At 36.4% G+C, this 25289-nt stretch overlaps 1 protein-coding gene across 4 annotated transcripts; it reads left to right on the top strand.

Annotated features, from left to right (window-relative positions):
- The first annotated feature begins 1037 nt into the window (after nt 1-1037).
- LOC122046853 (phosphopantothenoylcysteine decarboxylase-like) lies at nt 1038-24577 on the top strand. Of its 4 annotated transcripts, XM_042607756.1 has the most exons (6): nt 1038-1587; nt 2230-2288; nt 9305-9466; nt 9640-9711; nt 23696-24054; nt 24122-24577. In XM_042607756.1, the coding sequence occupies exons 5-6, from the start codon at nt 23731-23733 to the stop codon at nt 24392-24394; spliced, it is 597 nt and encodes a 198-aa protein (XP_042463690.1). In that variant the 5' UTR covers nt 1038-1587; nt 2230-2288; nt 9305-9466; nt 9640-9711; nt 23696-23730; the 3' UTR covers nt 24395-24577. The 4 variants fall into 4 exon arrangements, with proteins under 4 accessions (XP_042463690.1, XP_042463692.1, XP_042463689.1 ...); XM_042607758.1 differs by lacking the exon at nt 9305-9466; XM_042607755.1 differs by lacking the exons at nt 9305-9466; nt 9640-9711 and having other exon boundaries at nt 1039-1587.
- The last annotated feature ends 712 nt before the right edge of the window (nt 24578-25289 follow it).

Consider the following 25289-nt stretch of genomic DNA (forward strand, 5'->3'; position numbering starts at 1 on the left):
CCTTAGACAAAGTTCTCATGTGATGAGAATGAGATTCTTTGTTACCATGGGAGATTGTGTGTACTTGGGTCATAATACATTCAGAAGGATTTCTTTAAGGAAGCACATCGATCTGGATTTGCCATACATTCGGGTGATACCCGATGTATAGGGACCTAAAACGTTCCTATTGATGGAACGACATGAAAAGAGACATTCCGGATTTTATAACTTGATGTCTACTATGCTAGCAAGTGGAGGGTGAACATCAGAAATCAGTATGATGGTTTTAATAGATACAAAATATTGAAATGGAAATGAGAGCATTTCACAATGTACTTTATTGTGAGGCTATTGGTTAACCAAGTTTACTTACTTTCTATCGATCTATGGGATAAATTCTTTGGATTGATTAGCAAAGTTCATGGTATACCTCTATGTATCATACCAGATAGAGATCGATGATTTATATTACGGTTATGGCAGAGTTTACAGTAGACCATAAGTATAGAGCTCTATGTTAGTATAACTTGTCATCTTCAGACAGATAGACAATCTGACTGCACTAAACAAATGTTAGGGGATCTACTGATAGAGTTGTATATGAATTTCGGAGGTAGACTTTGCTTGCTACAATAGATAGAAATATTAGAGTGGTGGAAGATGAGTGAGCTCATAACTCATAGAGTTATTATTATCTACTTGGAAGTAGATCATCATGTGGTTTCATAAGAGAATCTTAAGTCTCTCATGGTTAGAAATTTATTCATGATACTAGGATAAACTAGTATGTTATCCTTAGATAAGAATTTCTTAGTTTGATCAATAAATTTAGAGACTAAAATTTTATTGGTAGAGAGAATGTAAGATGCGATAATTAAATAATAAGAACTATAGGAGAAATAACTTTATAGATTTTTTAAAATTTTTTTAAAAGTTTTTCTAAAATTTAAATAGAGTATATATAATATATTTAAAGAGATAAATGTATTAGGCTTAGTCGATTAGAAATATGACTAAGTGGAAGTTCTTTGAAGTTAAAAATCAAATAACCTGCTAAACCTACTATGAATAGCTAAACCTAGGTTTGCCGATTTCCTCCTCTTGCCCCTCCCGACCTCTCTGTCGACACCTCTTCCTCTTCTCTTCATCGCCCCCGACCCGGCGCCACAGGCTCTCCTCCGGCCACGAGCGAAGTCGCTGATCTCCTTGCGCGCCGTCGCCCCCTTCGACTTTGTTGAGCCAGGACGATCGATCAACATCGACCGTTACTATTCGATCGATCCACGGCTGAGCTACTCGTGCCACTGCCAGTCGTGGCCCCGACCATGTGTCACCACCGGAGCGCCTTCTTCCTTATCTGAGGCCATCATCCATTCCATCGCCGGCAACTCCTTCCTATTCCGTCCATCCACAATGCACCTCATCAGAGAGCTCCGGGATTTCACAGCTTCTCCTACATCCCCTTCATGAGTGTTCGATCTCTTTTGGAACTGAAGCAATTCCTGCCGCCGGGCGAGCAGATCACCAACCCTTTCTGCTCAACGCCATCACCTCCAGCCTTGGTGGCACTGCCGGCCAGCTGTAGCTTTAACTGCTGGAAATTTGGTAAAGCTCAGTTACAGAGAATTATTGTTCGAATAAGTAGGGAATTTAATACATATGTTTTGATTTAATGGATTAGAGTGGTTAGTTAATTGGTTAGAAATCTAGATCAAAGATTAAGGGAATTGCACTCAGTTGAATTCGGATCATTGTAGGTTGATTAATTTCTGGTACTTAATCGACTATAGCTAGTCTTATGAGGATTAGCTAACATCTTCCTAATTATTAGATGCGGAGTGGTTGATTGCTGGATTGGGATGATTGGATTTGGTTAATTTCAAATAGTTTAGTGGATCCATTTCCATGGTTAATTGAAGTTTATGGATTTAATTGGTTGATATGAGTAGTAAGCTTGAAGTTGATTAATCTAAAGTATGATTAATTTAGTTGTGGATTAATTGATATGTAATTGAGTTACAGATTCAAATTTACTAATAAATCATTAATGTGGGAAGTGTTAATGTGGAATATATTAGTTGGGATTGATTATGGATTGGATCAATCGGAACTTAGTTGACCACTTCAGATTGATTCAATTTGGGGTTTCCTTAATCAAGAAGGGAATAGGTTTATTTATTTGGTCTTGGGATTCAGTTTAGCTAGATGATACATGTTAGAGTAATTAAACTATACCTTCTGATGCAGATTCTGATTTGGGACGAACATTTCGACGTGGGAGGTATTTGATACGAGCTACTTACAAGGCGAGTATTTCTTGACTTGCTTCTTTAGTACTTTAACCTTAGTGCATGAGCTATATTCGGATAATTGCTGTATTTAACTTGACTCTATTTATATTGTTGCTTAAGCTTGACCTTTTATTGCTTGATCTTATATTTAATCTACTGTGGTATCTATGCAGTCTTCTTTGTTTTTATGCATGTATTGTTTGAGTATTACCGTAGTATGATTACAAATTTATGCTCGGACATTTACACCATATAGTAATACCCTTAAGTTGGTAACCGTATGTTAGTTATACTATAGTATAGTTGTATACTTTATGAGTGCATATATGATAGCAAGACTATACTGGCTTATACGGGATAGATATCTTACCCTAGCAGAGTGTTAGGAGTATTCCACTAGGTCATTTTCTTAGACTGACATAGGATTACTTGATTTGGATTCCGTTGTTTTATTATATGTATGATGATACCATAGAATTAGTTGAGATTGGTTGACTAGTATTTTGTGGATATGATTGTTTTTGTATATTCATGCCTATATATTAGTAAGATTATACTGTACTGTAAGATATCGAGTATCCTACTAGACCTTTGCTTGTTTTGTAGGCTCATGCCTATAACAACAACAACCAAGCCTTTTTCCACTAGGTGGGGTCGGCTGTATGAATCCTTTTACGCCATTGAGCTCTATCTCCTATTATATCATCATCTATATTAAATAAATTTTATCTTATTTTATTGTTGCTAACCAAGTCTTTTTTGGTCTTCCTCTTCCTCGTTTGATATGCATGTTTATCATAGTTTCACATCGCCTAACTGGAGCATTTATTGGTCGTCTAAGTACATGTCCGTACTATCTTAAACGTGTCTTTCGGAGTTTGTCCTCAATAGATGCAACTTCGACTTTCTCTCTAATGCTTTCATTCCTTATTTTGTCCATCTTCGTATGTCCACACATCCACCTTAACATCCTCATCTCTGCAACTCTCATCTTATACTCATTTGCTCGAGGCATAGCCCAACATTCAACTCCATATAACATAGCAGGTCTAACTGCGGTTTTATAGAACTTACCTTTAAGTTTAAGAGGTACTTTACAGTCACATAAAACACCCGATGCTCCCCTCCATTTCACCCATCCTGCTCGTATTCTATGTAAGACATCTCTCTCAATCCTTCCATCATTTTGTAAAAATGATCCTAAATATTTAAATCTCTCGGTTCCTGGCAACTCGTCCTCTCTCTCTTATCTTAACAATTGTTTCATTATTTCTAATATTGCTAAACTTAAATTCCATATATTCTGTCTTAAATTCCATATTACTTCTAATATGTAGGCTCATGCCTATATATTAGTAAAATTATATCATAGTGTAGGATATTGAGTATCTTACTAGACCTTGGTTGTTATTTAGTCTCCTATATGCTAGTGAGGTTCGACCGTAGGATAACTTGAAGAGTTTTATCCTCGGATGAATTGTTATTGCTTAATTTGTCATTATGGCTTGGTATATGTATATACCCTATCTGCCCACGGGACTATCTGTGGTAGAGTGTTCTCCCGTAAACAGTAGCCACTTATACATTTTGTCTGCCCACGGGACTATCTGTGGTAGATTATTTTCCTACAGATAGTGACTGTTTACATATCTTGACTGCCCATTGGACCATCCATGGTAAGGCGTTCTCCTGTAGTCAGTAGCTGAAGTGCTAGATAGCTACCTCATTCTATCCACCACGGGACCATTTGTGGCAGAGCGTTCTTTCGCGGACAGTGACTAGTTGTATATCCTGACTGCCCACGAGACTCACTTGTGTTAGTATGATATGCTAATCAAGACTTGTTATATGCTTGTTATATTCTGATTACTCATTTGTTTGTGCAAATTTGTATATACAGTACGTACTCCCGATTTATGGGTTATACCTGGTTGAACAGGTTAGAGGATTATGATATTGTTTATGGTTTGACTATTAGGCATTTTTCCTGAGATTACATCCTTTGATCTCCTTACATTACGTTGATCATGCACTTATTCCTGTTGAGCTAGCTACCTCTCGCTTTCCCTTTATTTCCAGGTATAGACAATTTAAACTTTTAATCCAACATGACAATAAGACAACAAGGACTAAATTAAACATAATTAATTTTTTAAATCATCTATACATGCATCGTTAACTACATCCATAATCCCCTCATTATCAGACTCAAAATCAACATCTTCTTTATTCTCCTCCTTCGATATATAAATCCTCATCAAGTTCTCTAATGGGGATGTTCCTTGCACTCCTCCTTGATTGTAGTACTTCATCTGATAAACTCCTCCCTTAATAAGTCTCTTACATAATTTATAGTGATCCAATCTTTTTTTTTCCTTGCAATACATCACCTCATAATTTTAAATAATATTACTAGACTTTCGCTTCAATTTCACCTTCGGTTGGTTCTCATTCTCTGCCATTAAGCTTCAATAATTAAATAAATAATAAAAAATTAGAAAAAAACTTACTATAAAATATATTAATTAAAAAATAAAAAAAGTTAATCAAAATATTTTTTTTAAAAATAAATAATAATAATAATTTTTAAATATATATAAATATATTAAATTAATAGGATAATTTTATTAGATTTTAATTAAGTTTATTTAAATTATCTCAATCATAACTAGAAGTTGATTAAAATTATTTATCTGAAGTTTCGATTAAATCTTAAGTTTAAACAAATAACTCTTTGGCTTTTTGGCTTCGGCGTTTTGACTCAAACGTGTCGCTTGAGCTCGACGACGAGTCTGGACCTGTCGCCTGTGCTCGGTGACGTGTTCTGACCCATCGCGGACCTAGGTGGCTCAGCGACAAGTCCGAACCCGTCACCTGGGCTCGACAACGAGTTCGGACCGTCGCCTGGGCTCAGCAATGAGTCCGGACCCGTCGCCTTGGCTCGGCGACGAGTCCGGACCCGTTTGCCAAGCTCGGCAACGATCCCGGAGACGTCGCCTGAGCCCAATGACGCGTCCGAAGTCGAAACACCGAACTGAGTCGAATCCGAAATATATAAAAGCCTAACCTAACGATGGCAGTAGGCAATGGCAGCAACAATGACAACAATGATCGCGATAGCGGCGAGCAACAGTGCAGCGTTCACAGTTCGAGGCGGAAGGAGACAGAAGGATGTGGGTTGTTTTGAAATCACCAACGCACTGTAAAGATTTTTTAACCTACGTTGACTTTGACCACCTCCTTTCACAAATGTTGTGCGGTTAAGGTATGCCTCCCACCTAGGCAGTCACCTCAACCACCATTTAGAGCATTTGTCCAAATCAACTATAAAACCCTTTGTGCTCGATTTTATGCATAATAGATTGTGTCGGTATGACAATGGACTGGTAACACCAATCAAGTGCCTTAATCGATTACAAAACCTTTTGTTCACTAATTTAGGTGAAATAGTTGATTGCTCCTATATGCAACTGACTGGTAACCACTTGAGTGTCCCAATCGACTACACAACTTATTGTTTGCTAATTTAGGTGAAATAGTCGATTGATCCATTAGGACGGTCGACTCGACTGTTAATGGTTTGGTCACATTTTTTCAAGACATTTTTTTCCCAAAAATTCAAGTGATTTTTAGAAACGACCATTGTTCTTTGTGAAAACCATGAAGACTCTGTATCCTAGGCTTTGTATATCCAAATCTCAATGAATATGTAAATGTGTTATATCAAAATTTAACGCAAAACACATGCATTTGAATAAAAAATTATCAAAAAAACTTGCATCCTAATGTTATAAAATCAGTGACAACCTAACATGTGGCTCTGATACAACTTGATGGAATTTTAATCCTCCTTAAGATCGTGCTATCACATGTGAATTGACAAAAAGATTCAAGCGATCCAACACAGGATCTTGTCGGAGATCTACAACAAATATGTGATAATGAAATACAACGGAAGCATTACAAGAAATACATAAATCCATAGACATCCTCGACTTCATTATCGCTAGAAAAACTTGAAGATTAAAATGAATCAATAGGCCTGATTTCCATAGATGCGAGGGCGATAGCTCTGAAATCTTAGTCTGATGGGGAAAGCAAGAACATATATCGGGGCTCAAATCCATTAGTATTAATAGTAACGGATTAAGGAGTTCTACACATATGAGTTACATCCAATAACATAAACCTATGATTAAAACACCAAATTAGATTACTTTAATAGGTTTGTTTACAATGGCAAAATCATGGTTAGTAAATAACATGTCACCCCACTTAATGGAGACTAAATCCAATAGTCGAATCTTTCATCCCCTACTATAGTTATACAGTTAAGTTAAGCGTGTTCATGAGTTGAGCAAAGGGTTTAAACTTATTGCATACTTGATATGTGTGTTAAGTATCACAAGATCTATCTTGTATTCAAGTTCACTTGGTTTAGCTAAGGTTTTTGATGGCTTGATGAGTCGAGGTCTGTGGAGATCCTAGAAGGATGGTGCATTCAATGGACTGCAAAACGAGGTCCATAAAGATCAGAGAAGGATGATGCATTCGAGAGATCGTAGGATGAGGAGCATTGGGTCACAATAAAGCCAAGGAGGTGAACTACGTGAGTGAAGGCGTGAAAGGTGGTGCAAGAGTGCAAATGACTTAGCTTAACTGAAGAAGATCTTAAGACTTGGAGAAACTTATGTGAGATGTGAATGAAGTGACCTGTATATATATGTAAAGAGGGTAGATAGTAACAATTAGACGAACTTAGATGTGGTTGAAGTAAAGAACCAATTAATTGATGATTGTTAATAAGACAACTTATGATCCAAGGATTCAATCCCCCAAGTGTTTTTAAAGTTTGTGTTTTGCTCAATCGACTAGTGGTTGAATACCTTAAGTTGAGCTTGTTTGGTTTATTCTATCATAAACCTTACTACAACAAAAGTAAGGATTACTGATGAAATTTTCTTAATCAAAATCATGGTTTAAAGTGTCATGCCAAGACGGTTGAAATAGGCGAAACATCTCGTTCCGCTCGACAACCGGCACCGGCATGACCTTGGCGCCAGACTCACGACAACTACGACGTGTTGCGCGACCCCGTGGCTGCAGCGGAGGGGTCACTCACTCCGCAACAACAGCAAGGGGTCGCATAACCCTTTCGCTGCCGCCACGGAGGCGTTGTGTGACCCTACGGCCACCACAGTCGCTTTGGAGGAGTTATGCGATCCCCGCGACCATGGTTGAGGGGTCGTGCAACCCCGCAGCAGAGCCGAAGTAGCGTGAGTTCGCAAGTGGTATCCGATTTCAGATTTTTTTTTTTAATTACTCTTAGGTTAGTTATTTTAATCAACTCCTAGTTTGATGGAGATAATCTAAATAGACTTTATTAAACCCTCATATTTTTTTTTAATTTTCATATCTTTTCCTTTTTTATAGATTATTTATTTTTTAAATATTTATGTAAAATATTTTATTTTTTAATTAATATATTTTATATTTAAAAAATATCAAAACTATATTGGCACGACACGATACGGTACCGAAATTGTATCGTTCTAGTCCAGGACAGAAACCTCGGCATGAGTCGAAATTTTAAACCTTGGTCAAAATATATTTTATCAGTAGTTTTTTTAATCAAACTCAATCTTGTCCGCTAAAAAATTAATACAATATCGATCAAATGAGTTTTGGTCTGTAATTAAATTTATTTATTAGCCAAAATAAATTTTGACTAGTATTTTAATTTTTTTATTGATCAAAATTAACATTGACTAGTAAAAATTAAAAGTATCATCCAAAATTCATTTTTTGATATTTTTGTCATTAAATTTTAGAGTTATGTAATTTTTAGTTTTAGACAGTGTTCTAAAATGCGCTAGACGGTAGGCGGGCGAACAGCCGCCGCCTAGTGCCTAGGCGATGCCTAGGTGGTCCTAGGACGGTCTTAGGCGACGCCTTTTAGAACACTACTTGAACGCTAGGCGGTAGACGGGCGGACACCCGTCGCCTAGCGCCTAGGTGACGCCTAGACGGTCCTAGATGGCGCCTTTTAGAACACTGATTTTAGAATATGATTGATGAAATTTAATAAAATTACTAGCAAAAAATTTGGCTCGTAAATTTAAACTAATTTATCGGTCAAAATTTGACTAATAATTATATTCATTTTGGTTATTAAAAATTTAAAAATGTTACCTAAAATTCATTGTATTAATTTTTTTGCAAAATTTTTGTAATGTGTTAATTTTTTTTTAAACTTTTAAAGAAACGTGTTAAAATTAGAAAATATGCTTGATAATTTTAATAAATAAAAACTAATTTATCAACCAAAGTTATCTGGCTAATATTTATATTAACTTCGCCTATATTTTTTTTATAAAAAATTATCAACTAAAATTTTGTTTAACCGTTGAATTTTAATATAATGCCAATTTAAAAATATATATTAAAATTTGATAAAGTTATTGGTAAAAATTTTGATCAATAATTTTAATAAATAAAATAAATTTATTGATTGAAATTGAATTTGTAGTAGAGCATGTTTATGTTCTATTCAATGGAAAAACATGGAACATACGATTATCCATGAGCTTGAGCCCTTTGACGATGCGGGCGTGTTGTGAACACAACGCGAAATATGATTGTCCATAGGCCTAGACCCACTGGCGGAGCTACCTATTGAGAATGTAACGCGAAGTACGATTATCAATGGGTCTGAGTCCATTAGAGGAGTGGTCGTGTTATATACGAAGTCATAATTAAGTACTTAGGTGGAGCATGACTCTCATCAGCGAGGAGCGACTTATGAAGGTAGTTATCAGTGTCCAACAACGCGAGCACTTTCCGAATTTATCCTGGTGACATGTGGAAAACTTTCATACAATCGGATTAGTTGCCTTTCGAATTAGTTAGTTCGAATAGTCAGATACATGAATTTAAAAAAAAAAAAAATCCGTAATTATATGTAAGTTTGATTAATAAAAAATAATTAATCTTAATTTTATTTTTTTCTTCTTACTGCTTTCTCATCGCAGTTATCTTCCACTCACTTTCCGTGCCTTCCCTCAACCCGAAACCCTGATGCCCATCACTCTTCCTCCACCAACATTGGAAGTCCTCTCCCTCTCTCACTGCGCTCATCCGTCCACCCACCTCCGATGACATCATCCATCATTCCATCTTCGATTCAAGAAAAGGTTTGACGCTTTCCTTCTACCCCTAATAGTTCTTGTCTCTTTTTTCAGGTATTTGTCTCTTGATTTGGATTGTTGTCCATATATTCTTAGTTGTTTGGATGGTTTTTGCAATTGAATCTTTTGTGCTCGTGCCCATAATAATTTCGTTATTTTTTTTATTTATTCGATCGAAGGCGATGAGCGCATGTCAAGAGGCTAGTTAATCGGAAAAAAAAATTGACATCCTTGAAAACTTGGCTGGCAAGGTATCACCTTTTTGAAGCTTATTAAATTTCCATTCCATCATGTTATTTTTCCTCAAAATTGCAATTGTTCATGTTGGTGAAGTTTCGCAATCATAGTTCTGTCAGTTCACGAACATTATAGATACTAATCTATAAAATGGATAAATGAGAGATAAGGAACGCATGATATACAATACAACAAACATCCGCAACTGGTTCAGGGATGGTATATCAATGTGCTTTAAATACTTAGGGAGTCTTTGATTTACATGTTTTCCATTTCCATTTTCTAGAAAACGTGTGTTTCCTAAAAAATAGAAAATGATTTTAGACATTTTCTATTTTTCCAGAAAATACTATCTCAAACAAACAAACATAAAAAAATACAAACCAAACATTATTTTTCAGAAAACCCGCGTTTTCCAGAAAATGAAAATAGAAAACATGCAAACCAAACGCCCTCTTAGTTTTGGCTCTACTATACATAAACACCACTAACAATTACAATAGGTATAATAAAAAAAATACCACCTGAATCAACTAATGTCAATCTACTCGTTGCTAATCCTAACTAAACTTTTTCTATCTTGAATGTTGACTATTGGTTCCGATATGTCCATTGTGAAAAAATGTTCTTATATTTTTGTTATTTCTACCAAAGTAACTTTTGTTGGAAAATCAAATCATAGATGAAATAACAAGAGTGATCCAGCATTTATCTTGCTGCTTAGTTCATCTACATAATTGAATGAATTTTTTCTTTTATTTATGAATTCACTTGTAGTAGGCTTGAATCATGAACTATTTCGGTGTTTTTGCAAATTGTGAATTGCAAACTCATGTTAAGGAGTGGTGGAAGTTAAACGATGGGAAGCAAAATATCTTTAAATATAGGGTAGAAGCATAAGTATTAGGAGAAATACATGATAACTCAAATACGATATGGAATAAGATGACATCAAATTTGAAAACAGTGACCAAGAGTGTACTCGATGAGTTAAGAGAATGAGCACTACCAAATAAAGAATCTTATTGTTGGAATGAGGATAGATAGGAGAAACTAAGGAAAAAAAGAATAATCTATAAGTTAAGAACAAAGAAAACTTTAAAAAGTATGTAGTAACCAAGAAAGAGACTAAGAAAGTAGTGAGTGAATTTAATAATTAAGCTTTTGAACGCTTGTATTGACAACTTGATTCAAAAGAGGGGAAAGAGACAACTATAAAATAACTAAATTGAGAGAGGAAAAGAAGAGATCTTACTCAAATAAGATGCATTAAACTTTAATTCAATAGGGTTCTACTGGAGGTTGAGGAAATAAAAGAGCGATGGAAGAGGTATTTTCATTAACTTTTTAATGAATGTTTTAAGTGACCAATTTACCTTTACAAGTTTAAGCAAGTTAGAGAGAAGTATAGGAATGTAAATTTTTATCGAAGAATTCAAATTTGAGAAGTAGAACAAGCATTAAATGGGATGCAAAATGAAAAATCGATTGAACAGAATGATATTCCAATAGAGATATCAGAATTGAATGACTTATGAAATTATTTAACTTGATATTCAAAATGAAAAAAAATGTGTGATTAATGGAGGGCTAGTACTTTAGTTTCCTATATAAAAACAAAGAAGATGTACAAAATTGTGTTATAGGGATATTAAACTAATAAGACATACTATAGAACTTTGAGAAAGAGTGATAAAAATATCAACATTTTACTAAAGGACGCACGTAGGTTCCCACACTACACTTTTATTTCTACCAAAGGGTGCACTTGATTCCAAAAATACCCCTATGTCCAAACCAATGCTACTCCTAATGGCCGTTCTTCGATCTATCCGTGCCGAACCATTATCCGAGCCATCACTCCGTCACCTAGACTGTCGTTGTCACCTAGTTTGTCGTGGCTGGAAAATACTAGTTTTGGCTTCTTTTTTTTTGCCGACAAATGATATTTAACGAACATGGATTACCAGCCAACATATGACAAATTTGTCAATAATTCATATTTACCCGTCATAATAAGGGATCATCAACTATTTTTCTAAGCTGATAATTCTTTCTTTTCTCATAGTTGACTTATGAGTAAAAGATCGTCGAATGATGTGTCAAGTTGATTGATGTGTCAGACTCATAGCAAAATAACAAAAGGTTTTCTAGTTGACTAACTTAATTGACTGAGGTTTGATTAGCCGAGAACAAAAGGTTATTTAGTTGATTGATGCACTCAGCACCAAATACTCAATTGATGCTACAATGACCGACAACAGATGAAAGGTTTAATGATAGGGTTCAGATAAGATACTATGGATTGCCACATCAACAAAATAATAGGATTCAAGAGAAATTTATAAAAGGAGCTCGAGGGGTTGTGAAATACATAATCTATTTAGTGCGAAAAATGCTCCCCTTCTGCCACTTTGGAAGATCCATTGTATTACTTTTATTCTTATTTATTATATCCTATAATTGTTGATTTGTAAAAGGTTTTCCATCGCCGTTGATGCTAAAAAGGAGAAAAGATAAAGGTTCCCAGGAGTGATCCACCTAAACGGATCATAGGCATGGACTAGGAGACTGAGGCCACCAAACCACGTTAAATCGTTGCGTACCTTGGTTTGCTTGTTTTCGTGTTCATTTATTATTTTTGCTGCATATTTTGTCATGTACAACACTAGCATCATAGGAAGGGTATTCACCCCCACTACAACCAATAACACAATCCAACAATAGACACATTAGATTCACTCCAAACCTACACCATTCTATTCCTTGAGCTTTCTTGATTCTTGTCATGCTCAAATTCTCTAATTGTGGATCTTTTCATCCATTAGTGAATTTTATCTAAAAGTTATTGATGGATCTACACACTTTAATTTCACTCTAAATCAAAACCATTCTCTTCGTATACTCTGCTGAGTAGATCTTTTTCAGTCAACAATGAGTTTTAGAAGAAAAACAAGCCACCAATGAGTGTTGTTACATAGTTATTGGTGGACCTAGGCACTGCATTTTCACTCCAAACCTACACCATTCTATTCTTGGTATTCTCTTGACTTTCACTGTACTCAACTTCCATGATTTTGGTCCCCTTTCAACTATCAATAAGTTTTGACTAAAAATAATTGATAGACCTATATAGTTCAAATTCACTCAAAACTTATTCCATTCTCTTCATGAAATTCTTTTGAGTTTAACCATACTCAACTTGCATCTCAAAGCCCACCATTAATAAGTTTTGGCTAGTGTTCTAAATGGTGGCCGTCTAGGTAGGAGGCGGACATCAACCACACCTCTTGTGCTGTAGGCGGTACTTTAGGCGATCAAAGATGAGGCGAGGCTAGTGAGGTGGGCGAGGCGACGCGTGAGGTGGGCGAGGCAATCAAGGGTAGCAAAAGATGGAATCTGCCACCCCAACGACCCCACACGATCGGCCCCACGACCATCTGTGAGAGGTAAATCTGGAAGCTGTAGTTGCCAGTGCGAGGAGGGTTTTTTTTCCTCGGCTTTGCCGAGATTCGAACTCTTGCCCTATGGTAGCAACTCTGCCCCACACTAACCAACTCAACCCTGCCCCGGGGCAAATAGGTGAGGCAATCAAGGCAGTAGGTGAGGTGGTCAAAGTCAACAAAATTTTAAAAACCCTAGATATATTAATACTCTCTCCCTTCCAAAACATAAATAACTCCAACCCACCAAGTCATCCATAACCCACCTCCTTCTGCCTAGCGCCTCCGCCACCTCCTAAACCAGTGACACATTAAGTTCTTGTTTTAGTTTTTGATCTTTTATTTAATTATTGAAGGTTAATAGTGAAAAATGAGAAACAACTGGATGTTAAATTGAAGCGAAAGTATAGTGATATTGTTTGGGATTATGGGATGTTGTATTGCAAAAAAAAGAGATTGGATTACACGCAAATTGTGCAAGAGCCTTATTAAGGGAAAAGTTTATCGGATGAAGTATCATATTACGGTTATTGTAGGACACGTTGAAGCATGTCCTAAAGCATCTGATGAAGAAAAAAGAGAGTAAGAGTTTATCTTGAAAATAGAAAAATAGGAAGCGACAAAGGATGGAAGAACTAAAGGAAAAGAAGGCGGAAGTAAATATAGGTGTTGATGTAGAGGATGATGATTGTCAAGTGGAGCGAGATTCTTCTAAAAAGAGGTCAAAGCACCTCGGGCCTATTGATAAGTGGACATCCATAATTGATCCAACAAAGGCAAGACAACAAAACATAAATAATGTATTGAAGTTAAAGTTTACAAATGATATGCATTAGTACCTTGCAACATGGATTTATGAGGTGGGAATTCTTTTTCATGCAATTGACAATCAAAGCTTTAGACAATTTGTAGAGATAGTTGGCCAATTCAGCCCGGGCTAAAAACCTCTAAGTCAATATCCTTATAAGAGAACCGCTTTTAAAGCAAGAAGTTGATAGGACCAAATTATCTCTAAAAAATGAAGAACGATGAAAAATGGATGTTTAATTATGACCGATGAATGGACGGATCGCAAGAGCAGCATTATGAATTTATGTGTTAATTGCAAACTAGATACTTCATTCCTTGGTTCTATAAAAGAATCCATGGAGGCACATATTGAGGCTTACATTTTGGAGTTTGTGAACAATGTGTTGTCCAAGTAAGGATGGGCAATGCGACAAACAATACGACGACAACAAAATTGTTGAAAGTTACACATACTCAAAATTTTTGGACCTTTGTGCGAAAGTTAGCGGAATGCTTGAGAAAGCAAAGACCCTAACAATATTCATCTATGCACATCATAGAACTTTGGCTATTATGAGGAAATATACTAAGAAGAGGAATATTGTGAGGTTGACTAGATTTGCTACTTATGTTTTGACCTTGGAAAGTCTCCAAGGCAAGAAAGATCAATTGAGACTTATGTTTACATCCGAAGAGTATAGCAAAACAAAATTAAGGAGTAGTGTGAAGGGAAAAGCGGCGGAGGTGACGATGACAAATATCTCTTTTTGGAATGATGTTTTTTTGGCTTTGAATATTTTCACCCTTTTAGTGAAAGTTTTACGTCTTGTTGACGATGACAAAAAACCATCAGTGGTCTTTTTATTGGATGCACTTAAACAAAGCAAGGAAGAGATTAGAAAAAACTTTCAAAAAAGAAGAAAATGTCACCCTTATTTTTTTTAAAGATTATTGATGAGAAGTCTAAGGGTAGACTTGATAGTTCTTTGCATTATGTCGTTACTTGTTAAATTCGATTTTTTACTTCGAAGATTCAAGCATACAAAATGACATCAATGTTATGAATGAGTTCTTGAATTGTGTTGAGAGAATTTTTACTCATTGACGAGGACATGTGTCATTTCTAATGATCAATTGTTGAAGCATAAGAGTAAATCTGGAAATTTTGGAAGAAAAATAGCGGTTGCGGCATATGAGAAGGTGAATGTGTACCATGACTTTGATCCGGGTACATGCCTATCCTTTATTTTTTTAGTTGGCACCAGGTATTAACTTATGCAAACTAATCATAGGGTTGACCGGCTTAGCACTACAGAAGTTTTCCACTAGCCATCAAGGTAAATCGAAAAGTGCTCGACCCATCACCTCAGCGTTCTTATATCAACCGTCGATTTAGGGAAATCCATCCGTTAATTCACCAAAGCTGTAATCAATCCTTAGATGTTTGGGAAATTGAGAAGGCACTCTGTCCCACCATTGCTCGAGGACTCTTTCCTTTATTTCTATTCATTAACATACATGTCCCTTTTACCTATTTCTTGATTTATTATTATTTTTTCTTTACTTTTTAAAGTTGGATGGTGGTTCAATTATGGTGGTGACACTCCAAACTTAAAAAAAAAATGACAATGAGATTTCTCTCTTTGACAAGTAGTTCATCGAGGTGTAAAAGAACTTAGAGCCAATTTGAAGGGGTAAGTAGTAATTCATAAATTTTGTTATCTATCCTTTTTTTTTATTAGTTTTTAATAATTTTCTAATTATTTAGATACATATTACGAAAAGGAATAAGCTTTAGACATTGAATGATCTTGTATATGTCAAATTCAGTGTCAATCTTATAAAGAAGAAGAGTAAAAGAAAAATGAGTGGAGATTTGCTTCTATCCTCTCAAGCTAGTGAAGCTCAAGGTTGGCTTGTTGACGGTGGTGATAAAGATGAGGTCAAGGTAGGTTCAAGATTTACTTGGGGAATGGTGGCGAGGGCCTTGGGAGCGGATAAAGTGCTATAACCAAGGATAAGTGCAAAAAGCATCTCCATTAGAGAACTTGATGAGGATTTAGATACATCAAAGGAGGAGAATGAAAAAGATGTTGATTTTGAGTCCAATGATGAGAGGATTATGGATGTAGTTGATGGTGCATGTGTAGATGATTTTAAAAATTAGTTATGTTTAGTCTATTCCTTGTTGGCTTGCTTCCATTGGATTGAAACTTTGAATTTTAAACTTAAGCTTTTGGTAAAAGTAATGATATTACTTTTTTAGTACTAATATGATGATGAATCTTTATTAATTATCTTGTTTTATATATTTATTTGTACCTTGTATAAATTGTATTGTATGAAGTTTATTTATGCATAAACATCATTTACTCATATATATATTACATAAAGAATTATGACTATTTATAATATTATGTATAAAAGGTAATAAAAAAATTCAACTACCTAGGCACTGTCTAGGTGGTAGGCGGTCATTGACCGCCTCGTCACTGCTTATTATCATTTACAACATTGGTTTTGGCACATAGAAACTAACAAGGTTCAAAATCTCAAGCCATGTCAAAGTTTTTGGCTTTTGATTGGAATGATAATGTTCGATATCGTGTTGATGTTTCGATATATGATGTCGGAGGTGTATTGAAGTTGAAGAAGAAAGAAGCTAAAGCATAGGAAGGATACATTGCCCATGTCAAGCATGGTTTTAAATCTTGTATCATGCCATGTGAATGATCAAAACTCCATACCACTCAACACAATAATATCTTCTTCCTTTGCTTTTTCTATTTCCTCCTTCAACTTTCAGTCTTCAATCTCTAATATATCACCGACACTATGCATTGGAGCGTCAACACGGTATTGGAACAATATCTTTCCAATTAAAGATTGAAACTATGACACAGTTCGAGATTTTGAATGTTGGTGCCGAGTGGTATCGAGTTTCAGTGATTTATTAGAACGATACATTTCGACCCTTTCGACCAACACGATATAAGATTTCAAACCATGATCACTAATGAACTTGGACACATTAGTTTCACTCTAAACCTGTATTATTTTATTCTTGGCACTCTCTTAAATTTGATCATGATCAACTTCCTTGATGATGGGCCCTTTTCAACCATCGATGACTTTGGCAAAAAGTCATCGATGAACCTATACATATCCAACAGATATCAGATTCACTCCAAGCCTGAACCATTCTCTTCCTGGTACTCCTAACCCTCACCATGCTCAACTTCTCTAATTTTAGACCCTTCCAATCATCAATGAGCTTTCTCCAAAGGTTATTAATGGACGTGCCCTCAATTTTAGATCCTTTTCAAGAATCCATGAGTTTTTAAAAAAAAATAAAGAGAACTATCAATAAGTTTTAGCAGATAGTCACTAATGGATCTAAACACATCAAATTACCATTCAATGACTCGGACCATACTCAACTTCCCTGACTCTGGATCCTTTTCAACCATCAATGTGTTTTGATCAATAGTCATTGATTGATCTACTAGGTTTTCTCCAAATTTGAATCATTCACTTCTTAGATTTCTCCAGAGTCTAACCGTACTCAACTTCCCTAATTCTGAATCTTTTTTAACTAACAGTAAGTTTTAAAAAAATGAGTTTTTTTTGACAAAAATCATGGATGAATCTAAACACATTAAATTTACTCTAAACTTGGACCATTTTCTTCCTAGCACTCCCTTGAGTTTGACCATTATTCGACTTTCCTGATTTCGAGCCCTTTTCAGCTATCAATGACTTCACTCCAAACCTGAATTATTCTCTTCTTAGTACTCTCTTGAGTTTGAATATGCTCAACTTCCCTGATTCTAGACTCTTTTTCAGCTATCAATGAGTTCTAGAAAATAAGACAACCATAAATGAGGTTTAGGACTCTAAGCTTGCAACACTATGCTTCTAAGTTCTAACATTTTCCTAGGTATGACCATGCTCAACGTCTACAATTTCGATCCCTTTTTTAGACATTAATGAGTTTTGACTCATAGTCATTGATGAAGCCACTCATTTTTTATTCACTCCAAACTGAATCATTGTCTTCTTAGGACTCTCTTGAGTTTGAGCATGCTTAATTTTCATGATTTGAGATTTTTTTTAGGCATCAACGAGTTATTAAAAAAAGACAGCCATTAATGAATTTTGGAAAATTGTTGATGGACCTTTAACGGCACCTAAAAGACTGCAAATTTGAAAGAAAAAAAGAATATAAATGACTTTAGGAGGCGATCACTAGGGCTAGGAGTGCAACAATTCACATTTTAGAACAAAACTAAGCTCTTTACGTTCTTTAATAACTTTTGGTTCCATATTTTTTAAAAAATATAGATAGACTTAAGACACACGAGTATATTTTTTATCTATAGTAATTAAATACTTTTCACACAAAAGTCATTAATTGCCCTAAATGGTTCTAAATTTTAAAAAAGAATATGGATAGATTTAAGGGATCACTAGTAGTGCAAGGATGCAAATTTGGACAAATTTGAGTACTTTAAGGCTGTTAAATGATTTTTTAACAAAATTCATTAATATACCTGAGAAGTTTAATTTTTTATTAAAAAATATAGACGACTAAGGTCATTAGAAGTGCAACAGTGTTAATTTTGTATGAATTGATTTTTAAAACTATCAATAATTTTTGTATACATATATTTTATAAATTAAGAAAGTTTTTTTTTAACCTTAGTTCAGGTTTAGGGGGTAATATTTTCGAAAATATGTGCATTTTTAATAAATATCAAAGTAGGTAGCCGCTAACTGCTAAGTTGGTACATGTTTTGAATATCTGTTAGTTGAGTTGTCTATTGCTCAATATAAATATTATGCTGTGGAGATAAACACGCAACACATAATCCACCCAAATTTCTTCCTGTGGTGCCTTGCCTCACCACCGATCCGAAGGGAAAGAAGGTACTAGTGACAACGACCTGGGGTTTGTCTTCTCAGTGAGGGATCCTCTGGAACTGCCATGTTAGGGTTGGACTTTCAACTGTTGTCGGTTCTTTGGATTTGGGGTCGACCATCTCTTCCTCCTTGGAGAATGCTTGACTGGAATGATGAGCAGGATTAGGTTCTTCATTATTCACTTCTCTTTCGCTTAAAATTTTAACCTTTTCTGTTTGGTCTAAATCTCTCCCTCTATTTATCCTTTTATTAAAAAAAAAAAATCTATTTTGGTTCTTGAATTAGGATGGAACAGAATTGACAGGTTGTGTAATCACTGTATATTGTTTAGGTTTCTAGGCTTCTCTTCTGGAGGAAAAAAGTTGAATTTTAGAAGTTCTTACCAGTGTGTTAATGCCGATGGGTTTTTCAGCTCTAGGATTTCTAATTACTCTAGATTTGCTTCTTTTAGTTTGGCACTGCATAAAACTGGCTAATGATAGACTATTGTTCTGGAACAGGAAGTTTCATACTTGACATAATCATGTTTATTTCTTCTTTATCTCATCCCAAGTGAGTGGGAATCAGGATTTGATGTGAAGTACAAGAATATGGAAAACAAAGTAGGAATTTGTATAAAACGTCTACTTTCTGATCATTTCATTGGCAAGATGCTAAAGGATCTTCTGGAGATATGTTTACTAAATGATACTCTGATTGTTGCCATCAAATAGAAGTTTTTTTTTTCTGCAATTAGATTTGAATCTTCTATTGCCTTCTTGATGGAATGATTGACTGCCAAAATTACCTCATCTATGGAGGGTTGAAAAGAGACCTTTCACTCGTTGGAAAGAGATAATATTTCCTCATTTTAAGAAGGGATAAGTTCCACACAAATGATGAAGGGAGTTGATCTCCAAATATTATGGAGTACTACCAAGGCCTTGACCAAAGTAGTTGGCACTTTTAAATTACAGAGTTTTTTCTATCACAACCATAGTGTGAAATATCCTAAATTGGACTACGATCAGTCAATCTGATATGAATTTTGCTGAGATCTCGAGCGAACTCACTCACACCAGATCAAGTGGTATTGAGGAAAGGCCAGAGCTACATCATGAATAGGCAGAAATCGATAGGAATCTACATGAGTTGATAGAATTGGATATCTATGCCTATAATTAGGCAAGAAACTTACAGATTAAGTTGGGATAGCAAAGGTAACTTTACTGATAATAGTGCTTACAAGGTATTGAATTTTGGAGGACTTGGTCATTCTTTGACATCATTTTTTTTGCTGCAAATAAAATCAGAAGATCAATACAAAGAATGCTAATGAGGAAAGAAGTTCAACTCGTGGATATGAATTGTGGCTCCCCAATCTATCTTGGGATTATGTGAGCTGGCCATGACAAATTGGAATCACATCAACATCCACAGTTTTGATGGCGTCTTCTTGATGGACAAAACAATGTAGATGTTTTAATGATATGAAAAATCTGAGCTAATCGGACCTTCAATCTGATTGATGTATGAGGCAAGACTCAACGACGCCTTGGATACAAAATGACTTTGCCCAAGGACAGTGTCTTGGTGGCACTGTGGTGTGCAAACAAGTAAAAAGAAAGAAAATGAGAGGCCTTTGACATGGTATCGGCTCGACTTAGGTCCAGGTGGTCGGGTGATGGTTACAGCTGCAAGGAGTGGGGGAAGGAGAGAGTGAGGGGGAGGAATGGAAGGGTCATGTGCCCTCTTGTCTTTGAACTGCAAGTGACCGCTTGATGGGCTACAACGCAGGGATAGGGAGGAGAGAAAGAGGGAACAAGGGTGAGAGAAAGGAGGGCTGACTATGATGCAATGCTAGGGTGATGTAATTCTTATGTGTGTCATCTCATCATATGAATCACATTCCTTCTTTTTTCCTTCATGATCAGGTTTCTTTTGATTATCTTTCCTTGTAATGTTTCTTAGTGTCTTCCACTAAGTGTGTTTAGATGCAATCATTTTTATCTATACCTTATCCTCGAGCAAAGATAAGTTGCCACCAAAATTGTCAAGTTTATTTTCCATGGATATTCTAGTCTATAAAAAGAGTGGATATTGTTACTTTATACATTAAACTTTCATCCTAGATGGTGTTTCCTTCTTTGAATTCATCCTTCACTTCACCTATTGCCCTTAAGGCTATAGTGGATGGATACTTTTATTTCTCTTCATGGTTTCTAATTTCAGGCCGTGTCGATTGGCACAAGAGAAAATTTTCTTTCTGTCCGCCACCAATGCATGAGAATCTCTATTACCCTAGTGCACAAGTGAACAAGCCTTTTTTGCAATCGTGCCTTGATTATGAGCCTTTTGCTTGGTTGTGGATCTACGCGAGCCCTTTACCCTGGTTGTAAGCTTCACTTGAGTCGTCTACCTTGGTTGCGTGTATTTTTGTGAGGGCTCTCCTTCATCAAAATGTGTCTTCCTCCTTCATGTGCTCCACTCGGGTTGTGAGTTAACTTTCACAAGCATCTTCTGTCTTCATTGCAAGCTCCCCCTAGCTGCCTGAACCATTAGCTCCTTCTGTGAGCATCTTCTGCCTTCATTGCAAGCTCTACTCAAGTTGCGAACTCCTTCCATTTGATTTCCTCCCCACTACACCTGAAACCTAGCCAATCTAGCCATCATCTCTCTTTCTTCTCATTTGACCTTTTTATCCCTATGCATCAATGGATTGGATTAATTAACTTCAAACCCAGAAATATTAAGTTTTTGTACTGTTTTAGCTATAATTAGTTATTGTGTTATGCGATCAAGTGTGGTTTCTTTTCCTTGTTACTGACATGAGTATGCATACAAGGGATGTGATTGTGGTAAGGATCTAGTTTGCTTCTTGTTGTAGAGTTTTTTTTCCACGAGTGCAGAATGATTCTTGCTGCAAGTTGGGCCCTTTTTTGCTCTGTTTGATCCTTCTGGTTCAGTGGTGGGTGGAAACATGCAACTGGCAGAGGAAGGATAGTTTCATTTGATAGATGAAAATGAGCTCACCCATTCACTAAAATGCCAACCTACTGAATAAAATGTGGCCATGACCTGATCCTGACCCTCTTCGTTCTTCCTCTCTTGCCTCCTACATGCTTTTATTTAATGAAGCATTTTTGTTAAATTGATGTTCATTTCTGTATAAATTGAAATTAATAGTCAGTCCGTAAGTAAGATCCATGAAAGCAGGAAGTATTTGGAGAATGTTGAAAAGGTACGGGTATACGAACTTTGCCCTATTTGCCTACAAACACAAATAAGAAGAAAGAGCAGCCAATCCTTTCTCCACTGTTTTACTACTGCTATCTATCCACATTCTTTTACTAAGCATTTGGATAACTAAACAAGCAGTAATTTCTTTCTCATTATGGACATATTTCTCTCATCTGCTAGATGATGTTGGAGGTAATATATTTGTTGTCTCAATATTCACTGACACATCTAGACCTGATTCAAACTTTCTATAAGAAATCTGAATCATGGTATTGTACAATCTGACCTGACCTAACGATCTGAACTATGATTTTTATCTTAAATAATCAAATTCTATCATCTACCTGCAGCTCAACTTAGCAATAAAGGAAAAAAAGGGGTCAAACTCCGCAACTTGAAACATTCTTCTTTCAGGTGATGATTCACTGATGCATCAGGACCTGATTGAGAGTTTCTTCTAAGAAATCCGAATCATGCTATTGTACAATTTGAACCTGACTGAACAATCTGAACCATGCTTCTTTTGTTAGCTTAATAATAAAATTCAATCATCTACCTACTTTGCTCAATTTAGCAGATGAAAGGGAAAGCAAGCCAAACTCAGAAACTTGAACCATATTTCTTTTAGGTGATGCTTGTTTTTGAAAAAGGTTTAGGTTAAGTTGGCATTTTACATTTTGATTATCTTACACTTATCTCCTAATAAACAAGGCAACAGATACCTTTCCCTACTTCATCCTCAATGTCTCATTAATGGAGAAATAGGAGGATTGCTGTTTCATTTCCCCTCTCCTTCACCCTTCCTTCCTGGCTAGCTCGTGTTCAATCTGCGTATCCTTTTCCCCCCATGAACACAATCTTAACTTAGCTAACACATTGGTTTGTGTAAGGACTGGGTTGGGTTCCTCGCACACCTGTAAAATGAAGGCTCATACATGTTTTGGTGCACTAAGAAGGGCTGGCAGATTGTGGTTTGTTGATGTGTTGACGCCATAGTCATTCTTGTACACTGTAGATTTCAAAGTGCCACCAACCTTGGAGAATATTCTCTCTTGGGAAAGTTCGCACATTCTTTTTTTACTCTCTAACCTTTGTAATGCTACCAGGTAGCAAGATAGAAGCTGAGTGGCATGAAGTGCAAAGTGTTTTCTAAAGCTGTAAGCATTGGGGAAATCTGTACCAATTCCTCTGAAATCTACATAAATCTGATGAATGAAGTTCTTGAAACTCAAGGTGGCAAAAGGCGAATACGCTCGCCCCCAGCACCCCCGCCAACCCGTCCCAGGGCCAACACGGAGGAGGTAAATCACGGGCGGCTACTGGCCTTTGAAATAGTGACTAACACATAAGGAAGACATTTACCTCGGTTTTGCCGAGATTCGAACCCCAGACCTAATGATGACAACACCTCATACGCTAGCCACTAAACCGTCCTGAGGGGACTGAAGTTCTTGAAACTCAAGGAATTGTGTGAAGTTGTTTTTCGTTTTCTCATACTTGATTGAAATGGTTTTCCATTCAGAAATTTGCTTAAGACATGATCCTTTCAATTAACAATGTGATTTAAATTTGCAAAAAAGGCCCATCAGTATTCACTTTCTTTCTTTATTTATATTTCATGCAGTGGAAGCAAACTCTCTCTCTATGTGATTATGCTTGATGGCCAGTGCTAAATCAACCTCGGACAACCTTCAGCCTGCTAAACCAAGGATCCTTTTAGCTGTTTCTGGAAGTGTTGCTGCTATTAAATTTGAGATTTTATGTCGGAAATTTTTGGAGTGGGCAGAAATAAGGGCGGTCGCAACTCAATCATCGTTGCACTTTATTGACAGAAGATCACTACCTAGCGATGTGCTTTTTTACACAGATGATGACGAATGGTCTACTTGGAAGAAGATTGGAGATGATGTGTTGCACATTGAGCTTAGGAAATGGGCGGATATCATGGTGATTGCACCATTGTCAGCAAATACGCTTGCTAAGGTAAAAGACTGTTTGCATGCGTATCCCTCTTCTATTTGCTTTTACTAATCTGTACTTCGTTTTCTAGATTGCTGGAGGATTGTGCGACAACCTACTAACATGCATTGTGCGAGCCTGGGATTACCGCAAGCCGATATATGTGGCTCCTGCTATGAACACCTTCATGTGGAATAATGCTTTCACAAAGCGTCATCTGGATGTAATTAAAGAACTTGGCTTCCATCTCATCCCTCCCATTGCCAAGACGCTGGCCTGTGGAGATCATGGAAACGGTGCCATGGCTGAACCTCATGTTATATATAATACCATTAGACTTTCATTCAAGCCATCAGCTAGTTAATTATTAATCAAGCCGCCAACTTATCGGCAAACTCCGTAAGTGGTTCAGTTTGTAAACGTAACTTGGGTCCAGCTAGTTTGATTTATCAGGTCTTAGATCATCACTGTTTCTCCTCTCAGGAGAATTAAGCCTTGGTCTTAATGGTTGTCTGAACCGTTTTGTGAAGGAAGTTTCCATTATTTAGTCGCTGATAAAAAATATTATATAGTTTTAGTATTGTTGAAATTTGTGGATCATTGTGTACATCTATGACAACCGTGTGATGGTTTCATGGATCGTTGTATGTTGAATTCTAATCATAACGCCCTTCCCCATCCTAGAAATTTTCCCGTGTCGGCATAAATACACTTCATTTTTTTTTTTAAAATCCTGCTGTTTAGCTCGAGCTCAATCAATCCTGGGGGTGGGTTTCTCATGCCTAATAGTCAATTTTTCAGATTTTTCATCTCACTAGATGAAAATGTCTAACAGTGCTTTGTAGTTAAATATTTTGATGAGTTGGACAAAAGATTTAGGTTAGATTGGCGCTTATCTAATTTATGTATTAAGTTGTATAAGGTGTACCGAGTATACAAGTTGATTTGGCGAGACTAAGGGTTGTGATGACTTGATGACTTGAGGTTCGTGAAATTGAAAAAGGATGGTGCAGGAACGGTAGGACCAGAAGTATCAAGATGCTAAAGAGGAGCCATATACAGGCTTAAAGCACTTAAAGGACATGACTTGTTTGTAGAAAATCTCTAGACTTGACACTCCAGAAGAGATGTGAGTCGTGTCGCGACACAGCGTCGCGACCCTGTTGGCATCCTCCACTTCAGCTCTCTCTCTCCTCGTGACACAGCCTTCGCGTCAAATTTTTGCCCGATCCCCTTCGTGCCCTAACTTCAGCCCTTCG

Source organism: Zingiber officinale, chromosome 2B (genome assembly GCF_018446385.1).
Source record: "Zingiber officinale cultivar Zhangliang chromosome 2B, Zo_v1.1, whole genome shotgun sequence".
NCBI lineage: Eukaryota > Viridiplantae > Streptophyta > Magnoliopsida > Zingiberales > Zingiberaceae > Zingiber > Zingiber officinale.